The sequence below is a fragment of the Crocodylus siamensis genome, chromosome 13 (genome assembly GCF_052110815.1).
Source record: "Crocodylus siamensis isolate JL-2025a chromosome 13, ASM5211081v1, whole genome shotgun sequence".
Classification (NCBI taxonomy): domain Eukaryota; kingdom Metazoa; phylum Chordata; order Crocodylia; family Crocodylidae; genus Crocodylus; species Crocodylus siamensis.
In genome coordinates this window covers 20122570-20147147 of record NC_143407.1, presented here as the reverse complement: position 1 = coordinate 20147147, position 24578 = coordinate 20122570, and the positions used below count along the sequence as shown (strand labels likewise).

The 24578-nt window shown below is 44.9% G+C and overlaps 1 protein-coding gene across 4 annotated transcripts in view; it reads right to left on the bottom strand.

Moving 5' to 3' along the window:
• Positions 1-24578, bottom strand: part of AP2B1 (adaptor related protein complex 2 subunit beta 1) — a 139748-nt gene that overhangs the window by 32232 nt on the left and 82938 nt on the right. For 3 of the 4 annotated variants that reach the window (XM_090026666.1, XM_090026664.1, XM_090026665.1), the window contains 4 exons: positions 14912-14953; positions 13892-14038; positions 12425-12570; positions 7981-8110 (listed from right to left, as the gene is read on the bottom strand). In XM_090026666.1, the coding sequence (XP_089882792.1) occupies positions 7981-8110; positions 12425-12570; positions 13892-14038; positions 14912-14953 (465 nt within the window). The remainder of the gene's footprint in view (positions 1-7980; positions 8111-12424; positions 12571-13891; positions 14039-14911; positions 14954-24578) is intronic. The other variant, XM_090026667.1, reaches the window with a different exon arrangement.

Here is a 24578-nt window from a genome sequence, read left to right as displayed (position 1 = left end):
CTTTCCGCAGCTGGGCTAGGAACCTGGCTCTGTATTCCAGGCTGTGCTTTGGGTATGCACATCATGGAGGTTTTCAGGATGGTTTCTACCCCTCCTCACTGTACTAGGGCTCCTTCCCCTCTAGGGTTTTCAAAAGTAATGAAACTTGGATTAAACAGATACGATTTCTATGCATGGAATAAGGCTGTCACCTGGAAGCAGCACGCGGCTTGAAAACAAAATGAGTGATACCCTATTAGCTATCAAACTCTCTGGAGATGGAGCACTTCTTAGCTGTTGGACCCAGCATGGCTGGAGGTTGTAGTTAAACCCTGGGTGACCTGGGTCTATGTTCCCAAATGCTGTTGGCTCCTCTTTACTCATTCCATGTCACCATACTGCTCACTGCCTCAGCTTCCCCTCCATAAATGCTGAGTGAAGGTGTATCAAGTGGGGCTGGAGATGCTGCACAAGCCGATACTAAAGCATTAGAAGATTGGAATACCAGCACCAACAAAGCATGACTGCCCCCAAGCAGACCCACTGGGACAGCTGAATGCCTCTACTGTAAGGTCCTGGCAGTTCTCTCTCAAAATAGACATTTTTTGGTAAACTGTGACTGTCACAAGAATAGTATAATTTGCCATCAAAAGCCAGCCAACTGTGGAGTGGAGTGTGATATCTGTTTAACACTTCACAGCATTAAAGAGCTATTCAGGGGAGGAGAAAGGAGATGCTACTGAGCTGAAACCACAGGGGGAACACTTCAGGCATGAAGACTACAGTTACTCAAAAGTTGTCTGGTCAAGATTGGAGCTAACATCGACCCCAGTAGTCAGTATCTTTGATATCAAACTATCTGAAAGATAATGTCCTTTTAGGGGTGTACCGATAAAGATTTTCTTGGCTGATACTGATATCTTATACTGACATAAACCATTTTTTTGGTGCATTCCAGCAGCCTCCTGCATCACGTGCATCAGCATCTCAGTGCTTAAAAATGGTGGTGGGGGTGCTTGAACTGAAGCTCAGCGAATAAGCTAAGCACGGGGACACTGATACATGAGAAACTGCGGCACTTTAATTAGAGTGGCTCTTAGAGCCGCTGTAATTGAAGTGCTGCCCCCCACTACCCCTGGAGCACATGTAAAAGTGCCTGAGCCTGCCCAGCAGGGCAGAGGGGGAAGGTGCAAGCCTGCCTGGCTGCCCAGGGTTGCGTGGTCTCTGGGCCAGGCTTCCTACTTCCCTTCCTCTGCCTAGGGCAGGGCCATGGGACTATTCCACACCACTCCTCCCCCTCAGCTGGGCTCCAGTTCCCAGGAGCTGGACTCCAGCAGGGGGAAGGGATCCTTCCCCTCCTGGTGCTGCTACTGCCAGGAGTAAGGCAAGTCCCCATGCCCTGTGGGGGAGGCTGAATGGACCGGTTGGGCTGAGGGTAGGATGACACATGCCCACCTCTTCTCCCTGCCCCCTCTTCCTGCCACAGCCAGAGCACAGCGGAGCAAGGTGAAAGCGGATGTGGGCTGCCCACTGTGGCACTGTGCCTCCCTGCTACCTTTGCCCCAGAAACTAAAATGCTGCCTACCTGCAAGGGAAAACCCACCATTTCCTGAGGGAACCCAGGCGTCTGGGGGGCCCCAGCCCCATGGGCAAGAGGGAACCCAGGCATCCAGGGCCTTGGCCAAAAGGCATAATTATTGGAAAGCATTATCAACTACAAAAAAGTTGATAATGTAAATTTCCCTATTGGTGCCGATCCGATAGGCAACTGACATCAGTGCACCTCTACCTTCTTTAACAGCACAATGCCTCCGAACCCTCTGCTGTGTAACTGGTTCAGTGCTACCTCAGAACAGGACCCCTATTCAACTGCCAACATTGCCTTCATCTCAACTAAGTGCCCCAGCAGGTTCAGCATTGCTGTTTGTGAAATGTGACAAGATTACAGCCCCCTGTCCAGAATTTCTTCTGTGTCCTTGTCCTATCATGCCCCCTAATCTCATGAACTTCTTTCCAGGAGGGCTAATGTATCCCGTTAGAGCAGGGGTTCTTAACCTTTTTTGTGCCATGGACCCCTTTGGCAGTCTGGTGAAGCCTATGGACCCCTTCTCAGAATAATGTTTTTAAATGCATAAAATAAAACACATAGAGGTTAGTGAAAATAAAGATGTAATTTTTTTCCCATCCAAGTTCACGGACCCCCTGAAATCTATCCACAGACCCCTTGGGGGTCCGTGGACCCCAGGTTAAGAACCTCTGCCTTAGAGAAAGGTTAATGCCACAGGGTGGCTAGGGTGACATATTGAATCAACTAGAGATTCAATATTTGCTTTTTCCATTTAACCTCCAAGGGCCAAATCTACTGGTTAAGGCAAAGAGCACCTTGCCGGGGTCATCTGACCCCGGTGCTCTTTCCTGCTAAGGCAGGGGGTCGGACTAGATGATCTACCTAGGTCCCTTCCGACTCTAGCTACTATGAAACTATGAAACTTTAAACCTTTATTCCTTACACAACCACCCAGTGCCTTCCCACTTACTTCCTCTACTGAGACACTGAGTCTCTCCATCACCACTGTGCCTGACCTGCCTGCATATTAATGAGTGTATCTTAACCGATACAGTAGTATCATTATCTCCAGATTATGAGCAGAGAGCCAAAGAAAGGAAAGAAATATGTAACTAGCCCATGAGTGTACAGGAAGTCAGTGGCAAAGCTAGGATAGTTTGGTCCCATTCCCACATCCCACAACAGTGGTATCCTTCTTCAAGTAGGAAAATGCATCTTCCCCCAACCGCTGGAGGAAGAAGGTTTGATCACAATTTTCAGCACACATTCCGCACTTCAGCAGCCTGTAAAAATTCCTCTTTACCAATATCACTTTCTATGACAAAATGAAGCAATTAGCACAATAACTATACCAGCCCATTCATAACAACATTAAGGGCATTCTGAAATACTTAAGTTGGACTCATTTCAGCTGCTAGCTCAGTAGCAGCAATGAACAAGCACTTGTGATTGATAGGAAGTAATGCTAAGGAAGGGAATGCATTGATTGTCAATTTAAAGTGTTTACCTCGGGAGAATGTCAGTACTTCAGGCTTGAGCAGGTACATTAAAGGCACTGCAAGCCTCTCTAGCTTGTTTTCAATTAAGTCAACTAGTGCAAGTGGTTATTGTCTGGACAAACAATCACAAGCAGTAGTAAGTGAGACCCAGTACATACTAGGCTAGAGAGTTTCAGAAACGTCTGTGGTCTCCAGCAACTGACACCTTCTATAAATCTCCGGGTGAGTATCACCCACTTTGGTGGCAATGCATAGTGGATGCACATGCACCCCCTGACAGGCCATGCTCACTGCTTTGTGGAGGGGGGGGCTGTGGCGCAGGCTGGAGTGCCTGTGCCCCCACTGCAAGTGCCAGCTGAGGAGTGGGACAGCCATAGCGCTCCCAGAAGCGGCTGCAGCAGTTGGCCACAGGGGACCCCCCCCAGCAAGATTGACCGTGGGGGACTCCCCCCGGTCACTGACTAAGGCGACATCAGTCACCCATGACCCACTTCTTAAAAGGGTGGGGGCAGGGGGAGAAGATGTACAGCCAAGCCAAGGCTACCACACTTCTAAAAGTCACATATTTAGGCAAGACCCTGGTATTATTTATACCTACACCCTAGGAAAAGCCAGCTTTGTGCAAGTTGAGTTCAAGTCAAAGGCCAGGTAAGCCATGCAAAGTGACAAAACATTTTCAAAATGCTCCTAAGCAGCTACAGCCAGTGTAAATAGGACAAGAACAAATGAGTCAGAAAGACTTCGTTTGGCAACAGGCTTAAAAGGGTGCACTCCAAAAGCAGCTTCCTATTTGTATGATGTAATAAAAGTACAAATGAGAAATACCAGAATAGGCTCTGCAGTCTGTTTAATTCTAAATTGCGGGACAGCCTCATCCTCTGATTAAGGGTCAAACCACCACACTACAACAGGCATTGAACTTGGCTGATTGCATGTATCAGTTGGTCACAACCATTTCTCAACACCAGTTTGGAAATGGGCAGGGAAGGAGTCTGCTCTCCATTATCACACACACACACACACACACACACACCAGGACTGCTGGCAAATACAGCCCAGTCTACTATCACTGCTGTGATTTTATGCAAGACCACCTGTCAAAGAAGATTCAGTCCTTCAATTTAGCAGATTTTTATTAACTTGTCAAATGTTTTAATTGCTCTCTTTGATTGGGAAAGTGGCAAGAATTAACTCAACTGCACTGGTGAAGAACTACATTATTTCACTGAAGTTACAACATGAATAACTTAAAATTATTACTTCTGAAACTGCTGCCTAGAGAATGAACTACTTGGCCTTTGAAGTTTCTAATTAACATGCCCAGGAAGTCGAGAGATCAGTTTGTTTACATGAGGACTTATTTTTCTGGTCATAAAACAAAAGTCTAGGATAAAATCTGAATGTAAGGTCCTCACATTCAAACATACCCTCTCTCTAGTTCCCAACAGCAATTCCATGAGCAGAAAGTCCCCTCATGAACCACACTGAGCATTTTAATTTCTCCAATGTACACGGGGATAGAGACAGACAAAACAACCTTATATTTTGTTACAAGTCACTTACAGTGATTTTAGTACTTTAGCAGTAATTATTTTTGTGTGAAAACACAACATACAATTCCAGTGCTTAATACTATCAGGACAATGACAGATCTCCATCAAAGCCACTCCTATCTGCACAATAATGGTTGTATTCTTAACTGGCATCAGCTATCGTGACTCAACTCTCAGAAGAGATACTATTACTCCATATGGCAGCTTTCCCGATTGTAAGAGGACAGCCAACTTCTGAGACAATGACTTAGCTAGCAATCTAGCAAGCAGGTTGGCACTAACAAATACTCTGCTTATTTCCATATAGGGCAACTGGAGGTTTCCTCATGTGTTTTCTATTTGTTTTGCTCTTGTAGGAAAACAAATCCTGCTAGGAAAAAGACAACCAAAACCAAAACCCTGTGTTCTGATGCTTTGAAGATTTAACGGTAACCCAAATATCTCAGATCCTCTCTGATCAAGGGAAGCAGCAGCTTCCAGATGTCTTATTGAGTCTTGTCGGACAGTTTCTTGTTTCTAATACCAAAAAGAGAGATTTAGAATTTAAGTTATAGGGATGTCTGAATTGTGACCATACGAAGTGGCAGTAACCCAGCAGTTAACCCAATCTGATATGATAACCACCTTGACATGCACAGTTTTTCTGCAGGAGCCTGCAACTATGTCACTATGAAGTAGACACCACATAAACCATCAAAACTCTCTCAAAACAGAAAAAGCCCCCATAGGGATGACAGAACACATAGCTCATTCACTGTCCACGTGCTCTGAGCTTGTAACTTCGCCAAGAGGCTCAGAGATCCGGGACTGCTCATTGCCTAAGCAGTTACTGCACCAGCTCCCGACATGGTGACAATTTGGAGCCTCTGGAACTAAGCAGTGAAGCTATTTCTAGCTATTTGCCCATAGACTTATTAATAAGTCATAAGCCTCAGAATGAAACAGTCAAGGGAAAACAGTTGTTCAGGCAAATGAAAGTTACAATTTAAGCATTTAAAAAAACCACAGGAGAAAAGGAGAACTGCCTCTAAATGGGAAATGCCTCATCCTGTCTCGATACCAGAGAAGAGAAAACTTATAGGCTGCATATTCAAGACCTTTTTCTCACTCACCCCTAGATAGTGGTTAAAATAGACTGAAGAATTATTTACCTGCATCTCTGGATACCACAAGTCTCTACAACGAAGATACAGAGATGTGTGTGTAACAAATTACGCACAAGGGGGTTAACTAAGCTATCCAAATTCCAGGAAACAGGAGGTATAGGTATAGTCTGCAGTTACTCCCTGTATAGGTTTACACAGGTGAAGATGACTGTAGCATCTGCTAACATACCATCAATAGCTTAATCTAGTTACCACAAGTAGCAGCAGCAGCGAAGATGCTGAATGAAGCACAAGCTGTCCCATGTACTGGGCAGGGTACAAAATCTGCAGGGACCCTGAATGAAAATTCTGGTTGTGAACTCATGCTGAAACCCATGCTGCCACACCATCACTGCTCTTATTTTCTGCATATTAACTGAGTACAAATATTACTAGAACATCCTACAATCACACCATCATTCCACTATGTACCCAGAGAGCAACTGCAGGACTCCAGTGACGGAGTGGAACTACTTTTCATATAAGAGATGAAGCTGCCTGGCCATTATCATGCATGCTAACAGTTAAATTTAGTAGTGCCAATGTCCTCAGCATCTCTATGTCTGGTTCTCTTAACTTAAGGGAAATGTAAAATACTCCAAAGCATTCACTGGATTTCCTGGTTTCCCCTGGCACTGCTTGGTGAGATACGAGATCCCCCTTTAAAGGCAAATGCAGTCACAACTGTAAAGGCCTGATAACTGAAATCCACAAAACAACATCATTAAGGCAGCATTACACTACTATCTTCCCTTCCTAGAACTAGTCCTGTAGTCTTTGACTAAACTCTTTCTGACAGGGAATAAACCAACAGTCTTTGTAAGGCACTGTGTATGTTGACAGTGCTGGATAAATATTTAATCAGTTCAGCAGCAGCCACCTTTCCTGCAGGTTCCTTTAGTCTGACCAACTTCGTGCCACCTCCTACTCTGTATTAGAACTCAACATGGGGATACTTCTTTTGTATTTGAGGCCAGCACTATTTAGCAAGCCTGCCCATTCCCCATGCCTTACACTCTGGAATGCCTATAAATGTAGAACAAAAAAGGGCAGGTTTTTTATTGGAAATACTGACAAGACACAAGGGGGTCATTATTTTTAACTCCCTCAGAAAGCACACACAGATGGGAGAGGCAAAATTTTCCAGGTAAAGGAGTAGTTGTCATAAGCCCAACTTGCCTTATTTATAGCTGTCCTTGTTTCTGCTGCATCAGTGACTTTTCAGCACTATATATTACCACCACTAGGTATGCCTGGATGTTGTGGAACCCTGTATTTTGTGGACCAACTCCCTCATTTGTTCTTCTAAGACCATCATCATTTATCCATAATCAGTCACTTCAGAGGTCATGACTCTCAGATACAGGAGAGAGTAGATGTTCTCATAGTTTGAATTGGATGTAGAGGTTAAACAGATTATACCTTCCTGCCATAATTATGTTGGGGAGATGGGGTAGTTTTAAACTAGCCATAGGACAGTGGAAGTTCCTGAGCCCCATAGTTAGCCAGTGTGTGCATAATCATTGAGCCATGTGATAGCATCCTCAATGGCCACGTACAGTTCCTGTAGTCGACAGCTGAACTTAAGTCAGTGGGCAGTCATTGACAATATGCAACATGGTGTGTGTTTTGCCACAGCTACAGTCTGGGTTGTTGCGAAGATTCCAACAATGAACCCCATACAATCATAAGGCTATGTAAAGCTTTGGATTAGGGATTACACTGGGGCCTCAGGAATGATTGAGTATTGCAGCAAAGCCCATGCTTGGCAACCACTTTCTTGTTCCAATTAAACCAAGAATCCTCCTTCACCTCTTGCTCTACACCTTTTGCCATGTCTGTGCACCCTGGCCAGGTGCTTCACTCCACTTCAGAGGTCACTGCATTCACAATGGTGGAAGGGGATGCCTCACTGTTAATTTAGGTTGCAAAATACTCAAGGATTTTTTGGGATGAAAAGGAGGTTAAAAAAACAGTTATTGAAGACTTACCTATCAGTGCTTGCTACAAAAAAAAAAAACAGTGCCCACACCTCTGCTCCTAACAGACTCATAGCCAGCAGTCAGCTCCACACCCCTGGAAAGCCAATGCTCAGTTTCCCTAGTACACTTGGGGTCATTATCCTTATTCCCCAAGCAGGTGTAACATCTACTACAGATCAGAGGAATAAAGCAATTGACCTGTGACTGATCTCTCGCCCCCCGCAACTTTCATGGGTCTTTCAGATGTCCTCTTACCTGGAGATTGTTGAGAGGCTCCATTTTCATGACTGGTCCCAAAGTGTTGAGAGGAAGGGAGATGTCAATACTCTGGTTTGGCATCAGAGGCGTATGAATGGCTAGCGGGGTGCTGGGGATGACTCCAAAGCTGGTTAACAGAAAGCCAGAAGATGTTCACATCAGTGTATTACTGAAAAGCACCCTATGTGACCTGTGTAGAGGGAAGGGACACAGGCCTGCCATCACAAAGGCTCTCTCCTTCCCTTTCTGTGATGCAGGCTGGCCTAGCTTGGTGCTATTTCTGGGCTTATCTTGCTGCTGCTTAGTGGAAAGGGAAATTTTTGACAATTTGCACTGGAATAGATAATTTAAGACAAAGAGATTCTGGTCAGTCTTTCTGATAAGGTGCCTACTTTGTCTGGATTACCTGCTGGCAACGCTTCTGCGCTCTTTCTTTCTCTCACATGAAGCTGATTTATTTGTTGAGCAGCCGCCTGCCCAGCAAGCAGCAGTTTACTAGCACATGAAGTTAGAGTAGTGGGAAAGAAGGTTCTGGCCCCTGGACAGACGCTCTTCACTTTCATGACAGAAACAGATGAAGAGGATGCTCTGGGCCATAGATCAAAGGTGTTAGTGCTGGGAGCAAACGAAGGAGGGAAGTGGAGTGAGTACAAGGCATAGAGAAATAGCTAGCCAAGGAGGAAATCACTTTGCACCAGCAGTGCTATTAAGCAAGGCAGGCCCTCCACACTGTTGGATGGCTGGTTCTCCATGACAGCAGATGGGTTTGATGTTGGGTCTCTGCTTTATTCTTTACTCCTCAAGCTGGGGAAACATGTCCCATAAAGGTGGATGGGATTTATACTCACCTATTCAACCTAAGATATTTAACAACATATGCTTTCTACTTAGATGTGTGGTTTAAACAGAACACATACTCTGCACTGGCTTTCCTTCAAGTACAAGTCAAGGTGTGAGCTGGCACCAGAGTGGCCAAACTTTCTAAGCCTTCTAGCCACAGACTAAAACCAAGAGTTGCAGAAAACAAAATTTTGAAAGCGTGCATACCCCATAATCAAAAGATTTGCAAGCCCTGGCCCTACTCAAATAATAATTTAAATAAATCAGCAAGAATTTAAGAAAATCAAAAATAGAAAATAATAACCAGCAAGAGAGAAAGAATGTTTTTAGTTAACTACTTCTCTCTAACATTAGCCACTTCCAAACAGCCCAGGAATGACATGAGGATCATGAACCATGGCTTGGCTCCCCCAGCTTAGATCCAAAAACCCTAGGTGCTTTGGACACTGTTTTCCTTAGTCATTTTGTCTCCCTACACCTACTTGTCCCAGCAGCTGAGCCCAGCTAAGGCACCTTCTACTAGGTTCTCTAAATTTAAGATCTTTAGACCTGAAGGCAGGTTATTTTCACTAAAGAGTGCCCCATCCCTAGACTCATTTTCCCCACCTACCTGACCTTCATGCTATGTAACAAGCCCTGGTAACAAAGCCTTTATGGGCATGTGGGCTGCATATCACTGGCCAGGGAACAGATACTGTTGGAATGAGTGCACTAAAAATGCTGGGAGTTCTTACTGCATTGATTTAGGGGGTGAACAAACACCCTGGACTGCAATGGGTACAAATTAGTATCGTGAGGAAAGGGAACCTTCCCCTTCATTGGCCTTATAACCACTGCTATGGAGAAACTGCCACATTTGCAAGGAAAGGCGATTCCTATGCATCTCACCCCCCATAAGCCAAGTGGGGCAGGAAGCAGCGACAGGAAGACAAGCGAAGTAAGAAAAAGTTGAAGGGGTTAGGATAACTGGGAATAAAGAGGAAATGGGAGCCGTTTACAACTACAGAATGAATGGGAAGAGCAGCTTTCACTGGGGCTCATTCAGCCAGCCCTCACTCCCTCAGTCCATGGGCTTCCTCAACAGATAACCAGAGCTATCTGGCAACGTGCTCTGAGGCCCTGCCATTTTGGTGAGCTGTCCTTGAAACCCATCCCTCACCTTGGTTCACCTGATTCATCTTACTGGACGGGCCGAGTTCCTGCTGACCTCTAATGCCCTAAGCCATCAAATTATACTAGGCTCCAGGGCTATTAACTATGTTTGTTGCAAAATCTGAATGTAAATGGCGGTGGGGAGGGGAAGGATTTCTTACAGTGATATCTTTTATTGGAAAAACTATGTAGTTGGGAGAGAGTTAGACAAGCTTTCCAATGCAAACTGTGCTTTGTCAGGTCTGAGCAGAATGAGTCAGGCACAGCATAGTGAAGACCAGTAAAGGCATGACAGGTACTTTAGGAGGATTGAAAAAGGAATAGATGGCCTGGGTGGATGAAAATCTTCCAAAGGGACAGTGCCAGCTGAGACAGAAAAGAAGTCTTCCTGGGACTGTCACAGGAGGTAGAGGACAAGATCATCAAGAACAACTGCCACCTGCTCAAAAACTATAAGGAAGCCAAACTATTGTATGATTCAGATGGTCCATGTGTAGTGTAAATCATATGAGCTAATCTGTGCAAAAGCCATATGGGTTGATTACCATGCACTGCAAATTATATTACACATACTATACATGCTTTGGAATATAATCCCAAAGGTAAAATAGGGCTTCTTACAGTGAAAAACTCTAACGTAATATATTCAAGTCAGGCAAACACATAGAATAAAACCTGTTGATTATAGCTTTGCAAAAGTACAGGAATTTAGAAAGAAAGAAAATGCATTCAGGCTTGATCACATTTTCATAGAATCATAGAAGTAGGGTCGGAAGGGACCTTGTAGATTTTCAAGCCCGACCCCCCGCCTGGGTGGGAGAAAAAGACTGGACTCAAATGAGTCCAGCCAGGTAAAATTTTTGATAATTTGGATAAGTAAATATTGTATGTCCCAAGCAAGTATAATTTTCTAAGGTCAACACTGTGACTACAGAAAAAAGAGAGCTGCAGCTTGACAGAAATGAAAGGCCCTGTGTACACTAGCCAACTTGAGGTCATGGTGCTCCCCCCAGATATTGTGCAGTATTAGCTATGGCAACCCTTCCACCTCAAGCTGAAGCAGGTATAGGGATGAAGAAGAACAGAGGCAATTTTGCAGCTTGGTCATATCTTTTTGTTAGGGCTGGTTTGTGAATAGTGTCTGTATGCTCTCAGCCTTCTTCTCCACTGCAAGTGGCAACTCTTTCTGGCAAAATAATTTCCCCAACCGCTGTTGGTAAAGTGCTTGCCCTGAGCTATTTTGCCTTGTGATTTGTTCATTGACAAATACTTTATCAGAAAAAAAACCTGTTTTTCCAGGCAGTTTAACTTTTGTTGGGATGCTGCACTCCAACTTGCTAATGAAGTCCTTCAGCTACTCACTAAAGGCTGCAGTATTGGCTGACTCAGCTAAGTAGGCAGGCAGTTATCTTTGGTTAAGGTTTTACTAGCCATAAAATGCTTTCCAGTCCTACAAGTTTAGGAGCTATTTAAAACATTCAGAGGATTATACAGAAGCAGCTGCAACTTCAGAGCTAGGAGACTGAGTGGACCATCTATGTGCTGCCTCACTGGGGCAGAGAAGACTGTAGAGATCAGACTACATTAAAAACACTACATATGGATCAATTTTCTGTTGTAGCTCATACATACATTGCCTGAATTCTTCATCACATCATATTAAACCTTCCTTTCTCAGGACATCTACATTAAGGCCTGTTTGGTTCTTTAGAGTAGTTCCTTATCAATTTACCTTGAAGAATGTACCAATAGCAATCAAAAAGTTGGGATCAAATGGCCACAGCTGGTCGGCTTTCTATTAAAAAGTGCATTGTTTACCTTATAGCCCACTGCACAGACTCCCTTAAGACAGTCAAAGATGAACAGGAAAGTTACCAAAGTTATTAAAACTAGACATATAGTGGGAAGTTACCAAAGTTATTAAAACTAGACATATAGAGTGGAACTGTCAAAGGCCCTCAAACGCAGTTTAACAGCTACCACTGAAGTCACTGGAAGTTCTACTGTACACTTCAATAGAAAAAAAATAGGACAATGTTAAAGGCTTTAAAATCCCACTCAGAGCTCATATGAAGTTCATCACAACTTGCTTCTAGCATTTCCCCCACCAGATGTAACCCCACAATCCTTCCTCTCATTGGAGAGGAAGTGGAGGAGGGAAAAACCTTTGGAAGGATCTGCAGTATGCTTTTAACCTCACTGCACTGATGCTTTACACCCATAGTTAGCAGGTAACTAAGGACAACAAGAGTTTAAATGACAAAACACTGATATTATTTTTTTCACTGTGTCACTGACAGCCTGGGAATATTCAGTGGAATTAACATATATTTTTGCCTTTATTTTTGATAACTTCACCTTCTGTTCAGCCAGCAAAAGGAAATTGACACAGTTAACCCATGAGCATGCTACTTTCCTATGACACAGGCTTGGCATGTGGGTTCCTTACCTGTTCTTATTAAACTGAATGGCAAAGTCAGTCATGTGCTGCAAAGCCTTATTGGTGAAGTTCATCTCCATGTAGATATGTCCCTGCCTGTGACTGAATGTACCAGAGATCTCCAGTCCTTTAGCCTTCACAGCAGGCAACCAAACCTGAAATGCAACAAGAAAGGACCTTCAGCATGAATGTTGTTTGACTTGTAGAAACATATTCAATCCCATACAGATTCTGCATGGCTAAAGGCCAAAAGTAATTAAGCCAATTCACCCAGTGACTATGCTACCGTGCACGTGTACAAGACAGGCAGGGCGTGGGAACCTGAAAGAATGAGGCTCACCAATGAGCGATATCACCATGTTGCTCTTATTCCTGCTGCTTTACAATGCTTGTTGGAACCCTGAAGTGTTCAGTAACATTTAAGTGCTTAGATATAACAGCAGATTAGTGTCCTTTACTCTAAACTGAGGCCAATATAATTAAAACACAGATTTCTTCAGGGAACTTGCTGGTTATCAGAGGCAGTGAAATGCTGAACCAAAGAAAATGAGGAGGTGGATTACTTGTTTATACTGAAAAATACCTGTGGATAATCCTGGACTTAAGTACAATTGATTCAGTGGCAATATTGTTTTTAGCTTGAGATTTGCCATGACCTCTTGTGCACTATCTTTTACTTGGTGTAGCACAAGTGATCACAAGCATGCTGAAAACTTGGCATACAATCAGCTGCTGTTTATACATATGGATTTTATATTACAGAAGATTTTAGCTTGTTTATTTTCTGGCTTCATAATAGGAATTAACAAAAGTGCAAGGTTTTGTTGCACTAGGAAGCTCTAAAAGGGAAACTGGTGAACACACCAGTTACATAAGGAACAAAGCACTTCAGAGTGTCTTGGGGCAGGAACAAGCCTAACACCAGCTCCAACAGTTGTTCTTAACTGGCATGCCTTCCATTTTCCAGTCACGTACATCAGCTTGGCCAAAGGTTTGTTAGCAAAATTGAGTGTGAAACCCTTAAGACAAAGCAGCTTCTCTTGGTGAGTTTGCCGTCTCTTTCACAGTTAGGGTAAGTACTTTGGTATCATGCCTAACTTAGCACTCACCCCAATTATGTGGATTCATTTTATCCCTTAAGTAAGATTCTGTCTTTTAAAAAAACTTTGCAATTAATATCAATGCTAACTGAAGGGCATTAAGTCTTGTGGTCCTGCTGCTTTTGGGGCAAAGGGCTACTCAACTTATTACAGTTCCTACAAACCTCTCCTTAGTGTAATCATGTTACAGGCAAAAATGGCAAACTGTTGAAAACTGAAATCTCTGGCTGATTAGACTTGCCTTCAACAGCTATCACACTTGGAGAAAGACGATTTATCTAATGGAATGGAATTCAACTAGCCAGTCCCAGATTGGCAAAGGACTCTATGCTACCAGTGTCAAGCGATGTGCTGCAGTAAGGTTTCTCTTACGTACAGATTTTGAAGCCACATATCCACCGGGGGCCATGCCTATACCGGATGAGAGTTCAAATAGGTCATTGAGTCCACTGCTCACCACAGCTGGGGTGGGCGAAGGGGCGAAAGTGGCAGGCACGGACGATGGAATGTAGGTCTGACCCACCTGAAGGAGTTAAGAAAGGTTACTGATTAACATTGCCAACAATGAATGCTGCTTATTAAATAAAGCATGAACTTGGAAAATAACCTGAATATTTTAAAGCACTCTGCAGCTTCCCTGCTGAATTATCTATAGTGTTAAATAATGTATTTGAATTCTAAGGCTCTGGGCAACTGAACCCTGCAATCTGTGCTGTCACCTTAACCATGTGATGGACTTGAAATCACCACTAACAATCCTCCTGTCCTCACAGACAGACAGAAAGGTCTCCACAGAGGAAGGCTGGTGAGAGAGCAGGCATAAGGGAACAATTCTGTATAGGCCTAGGAAAAGGGCAAGAGGATCCCACTCTGTTCCCTTTCCCTGTGCTAATTTTCATGGTCTTACTGAAAGACTTTCCACATCCAGAAATAGTAAGGGAGTCATGATGCACCTGGAAGCACATGGTCATGGAGTTCTGTATTCTTAATCCCATGGTTACAAATGGTTCACCTGTATACAAGTTAGGAGTCTAGGCTCATCTGCATGCCAGGAGAAGAGAGCCTCCTTTCCACAAGTGAGGTCATTTCTTCAAAGGACTTAGTTACCACCACCAGCAGACAAAAGAGATCCAGCAGAGATTACAGTGCCCCTCTGTTGTTCAGCAGAGTTGGAAGACAGCTTTCTCTCCAGAGATACCAGTCTTGAAGAGTTCATCTTAACACAATGTAGCTTGGGACCGAAGGACCTGCCTACCATCCCTTGTGGTTACAGCAGTCTGTGTTCCCAAGCATTTTTGGTTATTAAAGCAGCCACGTGTGTGGGGAAAGATTATGTTAAAAATGTGGTATGTGCGAGGGGGCTCTTTGTTGGGATAAAAAATGGAATGGCACTTACTGCCGGACTTCCGCCAATGCCCCCGCCAAGGTCACTGCCAAGCTGAAAGAGAGAAAGGAGAGAGAGGAGAGAAAGAGAGAGTTTAAGTGAAGTGTCAGATGCTAGGAATAGGGTTTTCAAGTCCATTTGACTTCATCACTGCCAGAGGGTCTCACTCACTCACCACATGCAGGACTGTTGAACCGTAAGTTGTGAAAGTACAAAAAATGGTGGGTTTCTAACGCTAACAGCATGGCCTGGAGAGAAGCTGGAAAGTCAGCTGAGCACCTTGTAATGCTTTTAATAAACAAGTTTTAATTGATCTCCCCCTGACAACGGGATTAAAAGAGGCAGTGGGGGTTGGGGAAGGGAACTGATATTTTCCAGGTTGATACATGAAAATTACAGGCCACGCGTGAGCCTATCTCATGTTTAAAAGAAATCTGTGAAACTGTCTTTGAGTTTCATGCATCAGCGCTTTTCCCTTCAATCCACCATGTTGCCCATCAGCAGTTTTAACCAGTTCTATAAGCACCAGGTGGAGGGAAACTGTGATAGAGGATAAAAAATATAAAGCGACAGGGAAGCTCATTTCAGTTTTGGGTATCTAGGGAGCCATTACCAACCACAGAAAAGAATAAATAAATAGTTAAAAAAAGAAAAGAAAAGAAAAGAAAAGAAAAAGAATTATTTAAATGTTTCTTGGCTACGTTTCCTTTAAGGGGTGACTAATTTCAAGGTCTTGGGAGGAGAAAAAAAAGAAGCATCCACTTCTCATCTGCCACCTATAACACCTCAGCAGCATGCATTTTTCCTCCTCTGCCCACAGGGGAATAGAAGAGTTCCATTGGTCCACAGGAGTAACTTGACTGATAATAGATTTAACTTTAGGTCACAATATAATCCACTGGTTCAATAATTATCCCATTTAAGCTACTTCGCTGGCATTATGAACAGCTAATATTGCCAAACTTGCTCTGCTTCAAACAACCTGAATTTCAAATCCTGCCTTTGTGCTCTGTGTTTCCCTGCTGGAACTCTTCTTCTGAAGCCTGCGTTTCCTTGAAGCTCACCTTTCAGTCACTCTTTGCTTTTTAGGCTTACCATTAACTCCCCCCAGAAAAAAAAACAACACATTTGGATTCTTTGTCTAAAAGACAACATGATGTGTACACTTCTGAGTTTTCAAGAGAGAATTTGGTGTTGGGGACAGCTTATGACATACTACACTAGCTAAAAGCTGGGATCATGCAGCAGTATCCAATTAAAACAGACTTAAGTAATACTACAGCTACTACAATGCGCTTTCACAGAACCATTTATCATTACTATTAATATTTATAAAGCACCAGATGACTGACAGCAATGAGGAAACTATTATCTTATACTGAATAACTACTTAGATCTTAAATCTCCAGATTTATCTTAGCTTTAAAGCTTGCGTCCACAGGAATGTTATCCATCTCCTGCCATACAGCTCTCTCAGTCACATGCAGAACATTGATCTAAGGACAAACACACAAGACAACCAGGGACAACAGGGGGCACATGGAAAACATGTGGCAATATAAGGAAGGGCTCACTTGTCAGGGCAACAAAGAACATTATATGGAAAGTTCTGTTGTATACGAGAGTGTTTAGGCACATGTCCAGCAAACATGGACAGTGGATGCACTGATAGAGATTTTTTGGGCCGATACCAACGGCCTATTTTTAACGAGCCATTATTGGCCTATACCAATCTGATTGCTAATATGCAGTCCAGCAGCATGGAGAGCCACGCCCATCTGGTAAGTCTGTTGTGGGGGAAGGGGCAGATCGAGGCCCCTGCAGTGAGGGAGGGAGTGGGGTTGGGGCAGAGGCAGGTGCTGCACAGCCAGGGCAGGACACAGGACAGAGCCGCGAGAGGCTTGCCCTTGAGGGGGGGGCAGGCCCCCGCTGCTGCGTACACCCTAGGAGGGCATGGGGGTATGTGCCCACAGATCTATGCATGGGATGAAGGCACGCTGCTGCTGCAGGCTGATGCCACGGCTGCGCCGGGTTCTTCCCAGCCAGGGGCTGGGCTGGGCTATGCTTGAGGTAGGCAGTGGCAGTGCTGGGAGTGGGAGGTTGGGAAGGGCTATGGTAAATTTTGGGATGGCTGCCCATTACCCCCTCCCAGCACCACCATAGCCCTCCCCAAGCACAGCTGGGCCCAACCCCTACTGGGAAGAACCTGGCGCCACCCCAGCCCACAGTGGCAGGCTGCCCTTACCCCCCAAGCAGATCTGGGGGCACACGTCCCCCATGTCTTCCTGGGATGTGTGCAGCAGCAGAAGCCGTTCCCTGCCCGGGCCCCACCCTGGCTGTGCAGCATGTGCCTCTGCCCCAGCCCTACTCCCTCCCTCACCACGGGGGCCTCAATCTGCACCCCCCAGCCCCTGCCCTCGCAACAGACTTACCAGCCAGACCCAGATGCTCTCCACATTGCCGGGCTGCAATCCTGGCCACCTGCATGCTGCACTGCAGTTGCACATGTGCACCGGCCATTTATCAGCAACATTAAATCAGCCACATCAGCCAAAAAAAGCTGATTGCTGATACTGTAAATGTTTCTTATATTGGTGCCTATCTGATATGGGACCGAGGTATTGGTGCACCTCTAAAGATTAGGCATACTCCTTCCCATACAGACAGATTGCCACTGTGAGCTCAGAGCCTACAAGGCTCCCCCATTCAAATTCTCTCCTGCTGTACTGCAAAGATGGAGACACCCTTGCTCTCCCACACAGCCCTGTTTTCTGATGGATCTTGGGGTCAACACATGTTTGCATTTTAAATCAGTTAAAATATGGCATATTAACTTATCCCTTTCTAAGGCAGTTGACATAGGAAGCCTTGTAGCAGCTTAGAGGACATATGCACTAAGTCACCAGGGCATATATTAAAAAAGGGCAGGACCCTCACAGCTGATCTGTGTGAAATTCTTGGCTCTGTCAAATCCTTGAGCTGTCTGGATTTTCCTAATCTCTTGGGTATATCTCCGTCTCTCCTACATCTTGAAGTCATAATGCTGCTTACTATGAAGTAGGTGCTAAAGAATAGTGCAAATGTCACTAAAATATCCCCTGGTCATAAGATCAAAGAGGTTCTTTCTACATGAAGCTCTCAGGTGCGCCCCTTCCCAAGGTCATACCAAAACCTGGGTCTACTGTCTGGAAGTACAATCCTCCAGGCTGCCTTTCATTTGAACTCTATCCTCCCACATTGCTGCAGCAACCACTTCATGTCTCTCTCATCCATAAGCCTCAGGGTCTTTACCTACTGTCACTCAAGGCAGAAAGCAAGGAGCTCTGTGGGCAATAGCTGAACTTACCATTTCTCATAGTTCGCTCAAGAGACAACAGATCAGGGTGAACAATTCCCCTGTCAAATAAGGACCAGAGAAAGGCCTCAAAAGTCAGCAGCAGGACATAACTATGTTCTGATTAATGCCAAGCTTGTATAATGGGGTTTATTAATCTTTTGGCTGCCAGGTTCCAACCTGCTCCAACAGAGCTTAACGCAGCAGTGTCCTGTTATAACGAAGGCTTGCAATCTGAGCTGCAAGTTAAGAGAAAATATCTGAATGCTTAAGCATTGCAAATGGCTTGCTGTGAAGCAATCACATGCAACCATTACATCTTTTCTATTTATATTTGTGCCTGTAGGTGACAGAGAACTTATACTGCACTTTATATTGAAAGGCAGTAAAGTCCAGAGCAGGGTGGGGGGAGGGAAAAGAGAGAAACAGAACGAATGACAGAGGGTCTGGAAAGGCACCGCCATGATAGTCTTATTTCCAAACATTGTATAGTTCTAAGGTTTCTGGAACAGTTGTTTCAACCAATAACAGAAAAAAGCTCTTCAATCATGCACCAAGCATCTTATGTAAAGTACTATGGAAATGACTGAATAACTTTGCATAATTGAACCAGATGTTTTTATCTTTTTTTTTTTTTTAATCTGTTCCCTACTAAGTTCATCTTAAAAAGCCAGAGGCAAGGGACCCAAACTGAAAGAATCACTTCTTTATAGCTCTGGCAGTCATGGGATGGTGTTGGGAGAGAAGGGAGAGGGAAGGGAAAGAAATGGTTGGGGACTATGAAGGCATTTACACACTGCCCATTTTCCCAACCTTAGTTCCTTCTTTTGGTGAAAAAATCTCCAGATTTATTGTTCATTTTCAGAACAAGAATCCCTACCTCTCACCTCTAAGGGGTATAGATGGATTTGATACCTTAAACCAGGGGCGGCCAACCTGCAGCTGCACAGCCACATGCGGCTCTTCAGAAGTTAATATGCATCTTTTTTAATCTTTGCACAAGCACACGGTGACCAGCTTCGATAGCCATTATGTCATGTTGTATGCTTGTGCAAAGATTCGAGGAGACACGTATTAACTTCTGAAGAGCCGTATGTGGCTCTGAAGCTGCAGGCTGGCCAGCCCTGCCCTAGACAGTTTCCCATAGCCCTTCTCTGATATCTCCTTAAGTTCCATCACTTACTTGCTGCAAAATAGTGATGTCCCTGCAAACAGAAGTTTTGATGCAGTCCCCATTAAACCTGCCAGTCTCTTTCAACTCAGCCAATGAGACCTAGTACAGCAATGCAAAGCCCCACAAACACTCTGCCAACTCTTATCACATGGCATCAAATACAACTGATGCATAATGAGGAGGCTGCTGAGCCATGATATGGAGCAGGAGTCCCTTGGACAAGCCTTCTCAGCAGAGCAAGTACTAGCTCGAGAGAGTATGGAAAAAGTAAATTGGGACATAGAAGGCTATATTTTTTCTTTAAGCAGCAAATGCTACAAAATAGATGTAATATGTGCTAGGTTGAGTCCTGGAAACCCTATTCACAACAGCATCAAAATGACCAACTTCTAGTGGATGATGCAATTATGAACAGTACTAAAAGGTGGATACATAACTGCTTGGAGCATTGTTAGGGGTCTACTTAAAACATGCAGAGGGGAAATAAAAGTTGTGGATCACTTGCAGTGCCTGGCACCATTTTTGTGGTATTGATGCAGCAAGTCCCACCCCCGTCATCTTGACTGGCCAAGAGCCCCTGTCCCTTCCTCATCATTCGCCAAGAGGGTTTCCCTTTATGAAGCCTGGCCCCTTGCCACTGATTGGTGGAAAGGGCTGTCCTTCATGCCCACCCCTCACTGCTGATTGGTAGAGGGTGGCGGGGTTGCAGAAAAAGCAGCCTTCAGCCAGTGGTGAAGGGAGGAGGGAGTGGCCATCATCTTGGCTGCTTCCCTTTCTGCTAGTGGTTAGGGCTGCGCAAAACTTCGCTGGCTGTTTTGTTGCAATGCATTTCAAGCTCAAAACAGCAAAATTGAAACAAAGGGCTTCGAAGCAGCCTTGAAACAAAACATTTAGAAAGTTTCAAGTTTCGAAGCAGCAGCCCAGCCAGGCGGTGGGAGGTAGGGGAGAGCCAGGGCTGTGCTCCCAGTGGCTCTGCACACCCCCATGTGGCTCAGCCTAGCAGGGAGCTCAGCCCTGGCTCACCCCACCTCCTGCCACTGGGCTGCATGCCCCGGGGCTGGCGGAGCCGATCGGAGCACAGCTCTGGCTCTGCCTGCCTCCTGATGCCACGCTGCACTCTGATAGTCGCCACCAGCCCCCGGAGCTCAGCCCTGTGATGGGAAGCAGGCGGAGCCAGGGCTGCACTGTCTCCTGCCACCGGGCTGAGTTCCACGGGGCTGGGCACCACCGGGCACTGAGCCCGGTAGAGGGAGGTGGAGCACAGCCCTGGAGTCCCTCCTCCCTCCACCAGGCTGCAAGCCGCTGGGAACCCAGCCTGGGGGAGGCGGGCGCAAGCCCGAGGACTGCACTTCGCCTCCACCCGGCTTGGTTCCCAGTCACTTACAGCCCCACTGAACTGAGCCTGGTGGGGGGTAGTGGAGCGCAGCACCACCAGGACTGTGCTCTACCTCCCTCCACCAGCTCAGCTTCCAGGGAGGTGGCAGTGGCAGCCTCCCACCCACACCCCTGGGAGGGCTGTGGGGCTCTGCCAGACTCCTCCCCAGGGTGCCGGTCCCAATCTGCCTGTGATCAGAGGAGACTGCTCCTCCTCCAGTTTCGTGCTTATTATAGCCTGGGTGAAACGTCAAAACTGTTTCAATGAAACCAAAAGAAACAGTGCTTGTGAAATGAAACTCAAATGAAACACTGTTCTGTTGAAACACAAGTCAAAGTGAAATGGTGCTTTTCACATAGCCCTACTAGCGGATCCTCTTCTCCCAGCCCTGGTGGGCTGTGAGGCTGGGCTGCAGTGGTTGGCTGACTCCCACTGGGGAGCAAGCATTTTATTTTTAGGGTTTTTTTCCTCCCCAGCCATTTCATGCAAAATCACAGAGAATGCCACTTTCTGCAGTGATTGTGGAAACTGCCTTTTTTCACAGTTTCCACAAAAATCATGAAATCATAAATTGAGTAGAACCCTAATCATTGTACTCATCAGTGGCTCAACATCGAGTCAGGATGAGGTATCAAGTAGGGTTCTCCAGGGATTTCTCCTGTGTCTGGTGTTGCTTAATATCTTCATTAATGATTTAGACAATGTTTAGCAAATTTGCAGATGACACCAAGTTGGATAGAATGAGAGAGACTCCAGAGAGTGGGGCTAGGATGTAGAATACCCTGGATAGACAAGAAAAATGGTCTGCAATCGATCAGATGAAATTCAGCAAAGACAAATGTAAAATCTTGCACCTGCGATGGAATAATTGTGCTCACAAATACACACTGAGAAGTAACTGGCTAGGCTGCAATACTGGAGAGAAGGACCTGGGGGTTACAGTAGACCACAACCTGAATATGAGCCAACAGTGTGCTCTTGTTGCAAAAAAATGCCAACAGCATACTAGACTGTATTAACAGGAGTACCACTTGCAAATCAAGGGAAGTGATGCTTCCATTCTATTTAGCACTGGTGAGGCCTCACCTGGAGGCGGTGTCCAGTTTTGGGTCCCACACTCTAAGGATGTAGAACAAGTCAGTACACAGCAACAAGACTTGGGAGACAAGACTTAAGAGGAAAGACAGATGATGGAGATGGGCTTTTCTCCATAACTGTAGGGGAAGGACAAGGAACAATGGCCTCAAGCTTCAGCAGAGGAAATGTAGAGACTAGGAGGAAATTTCTAAGTATGAGGGTGGTGGTCAAGCATTGGAATAGGTTACTTGGAGAAAATGTGGAATCTCCACTCCCGGAAGTTTTCAAGAACAGGCTGGACTGACACTTCGCTGGGATGCTTTAGTCAGGATTATCCTGCCTTGGACTTCCAAACTCTCCAAGTCCCTTCCAGCTCTACTTTCCTATGATCCTATGTTTTGGCATGATCTAGCTTCCTCTGCCTTCATCTTTTCAGAGTATCTACACTTTTCCAGCACAGAAACTAGTTCCAGCCTGTATCTTTCCTCTGCTGTAGGATGCCTAGGGTTGATTTTACACTGAATTTAAAGGATAGAGTAAAGTGGCAACACTAATGTCTATAAGCAACAATGAGAAAGGAGGAAAACAGCAAAAACAGGAACCAATTACCCATTGAATGTCCTCTCCCATCTGCCAAATTCAAAAGGAAAGAAGCACATATATCAAGTCAAGTGTAAAGTGACGTTGAACTAGTTTCGCTGGAGAGCTGGTAGCTTCTGTTAGCCACTTCCATGCATTTTAAGAGCTGATCTCTAATTGGCCAGCAGGAAGACTTTCAAGGAAATGCAATGTATCCCCACATTACATACACAAGCAGAAAATTAGGGGCAGATCTGATGGTGGAATGCTAAAGGTATGTAAAGTGATGGGACTGACAAAGCTGGGTACCCATTCTCACTAGTGATGAATTCTCACTGGTGAGGTTGGATGGGCGAAGAACAACCTATAGGTGACTCTCTGGCATGGGTTTATGTAATAATACAAGTACCTGCACAGGCCTTAAACTGTTCTGGGAATTAATAACATGGCACTGTCCTGAAAAAGCAGCTACTGGGCACCCCGTCTCTTTCTCCATGATGGAAACGCAGCGTCTAAGCAGCCATTTCAATGGAGGGGAGTGCTGCATATGAAAACTGTGAAAGCTTGGACAGTGTCTGTTGCATAAAAACGAAGGACAGTGATTGGGGCAAGACTGGATTGTGGTAACAAGACTGCCACAAGAAAATCAAACTTTGCTAATGGCTTGCAACCCATTAGGCGTTGAGACAGTGGAGTGCTTGCAGTACCCAATACCAGACTCATGCCATAAAATAATAAAAGTGGCTAAAATTGTTGGCAGGGTCCTGATGCGCTCATCACATATGTGTATCTAAGAAAGCACTTTAAAGAAAGGCTGAGTCAGTGAAGGCAAGGAAACTGCATATGCATTGCAATTGACCTAGCAGCTAAAGAAAATAAAAGTCTAAATATCTATCTCAAAAGAAACCTGTAAAAGGAGCACTGAATATAGGGAGGATGTTCTGCATGCGACATCCTTACATTTCTAAAAACAGGCACCCAATGTCACTCTAAGGTGTTAAAAATGTCTGAACCATTCAGTGCATGTCTCTGTAAATATACCCCATCAATAAACAAATACCCCAAAACAAGTTTGATGATACTTCTAAGTATCCTGTCTGACAACTCAAGGCCCATCATCTGTGGTTGACCTATAATTGCAGAGGCTGCAGAAACACCATCTCTACACCTAGATGATGAAGAACAGGAGCCAGCAATTAACAAGTATGATATGATGATCAACCTTTTCCTCCCTGTTTTTGTTTGGACTTTAATTGGCCAACCATCAAGAAAAATGCTTTGAAGAAACAGTATAAGAACTAAGCAGACTTGTCATCAAGTTCTTTGCAGTCCAGACCAGAAGCCAGGCTGCCACCCTGCAAAATAGCTGGCACGGGAAACATCGTGCATCTGCATCCAAGAAGGCAGTTCTCCTTAAGTGTTCCTGGGAATAACTGTTCTTCTGGTGCGGTTTAGTACCCGCCGAGGTGTTGGGGCTTAAAGCCCACTTTATGGGAATGGGAGGCTCTTCCTTAGCTTGCTCCTGCGGTTATCTGGTTGAGGGTAGGCAAGAGTTAGTGGCATCTGAACCCCAAGCCTCCAGGCTTGGGCCTGCAAGTAGGATGCCCACCAAAAGACTTTGGAAATATCTGAAGCCTCTGGTGGGAGTGGAGGATGTTTGCCGGTTGCAGGGCCACTTATAGTTCTGGGTTAACTCACGGATTTGGACTTGATTTGGCTGATTTGGCTTGAAACAATTTAAAGAAATGTTTTTAAAGAAAAGCCAACAAGTGAAGGACCCACACTTTGAGGCTATACAAGAGCTGCTTCCTGCCTGCATTGGGTAAAGTTCTCTGTGTGGCTAAGAAAATACTACGGACTAATAGCTTATTTTATATTGGGAAAGAGTCTCTTCTGTCATTTAGTTCTGTAACTTGTTGGTAGTTATTACAGCAAGCCTTTCTGCTATTCATCAACCGAGTGTTGCGTCAATTCATAAAGCACTAGGTTAGAAATTTGGTTTTTAAGTGCAACAGGGAGTGGCTCGTAGCCACAGTGACTTGGAGGAAGATGCTAGACTTCTGCACAAATGGCAACAGCATTGTTACCTGCCCTTGACTGACTTCAACATTTTCTTCACACTAGCTGACTCCAATGACAC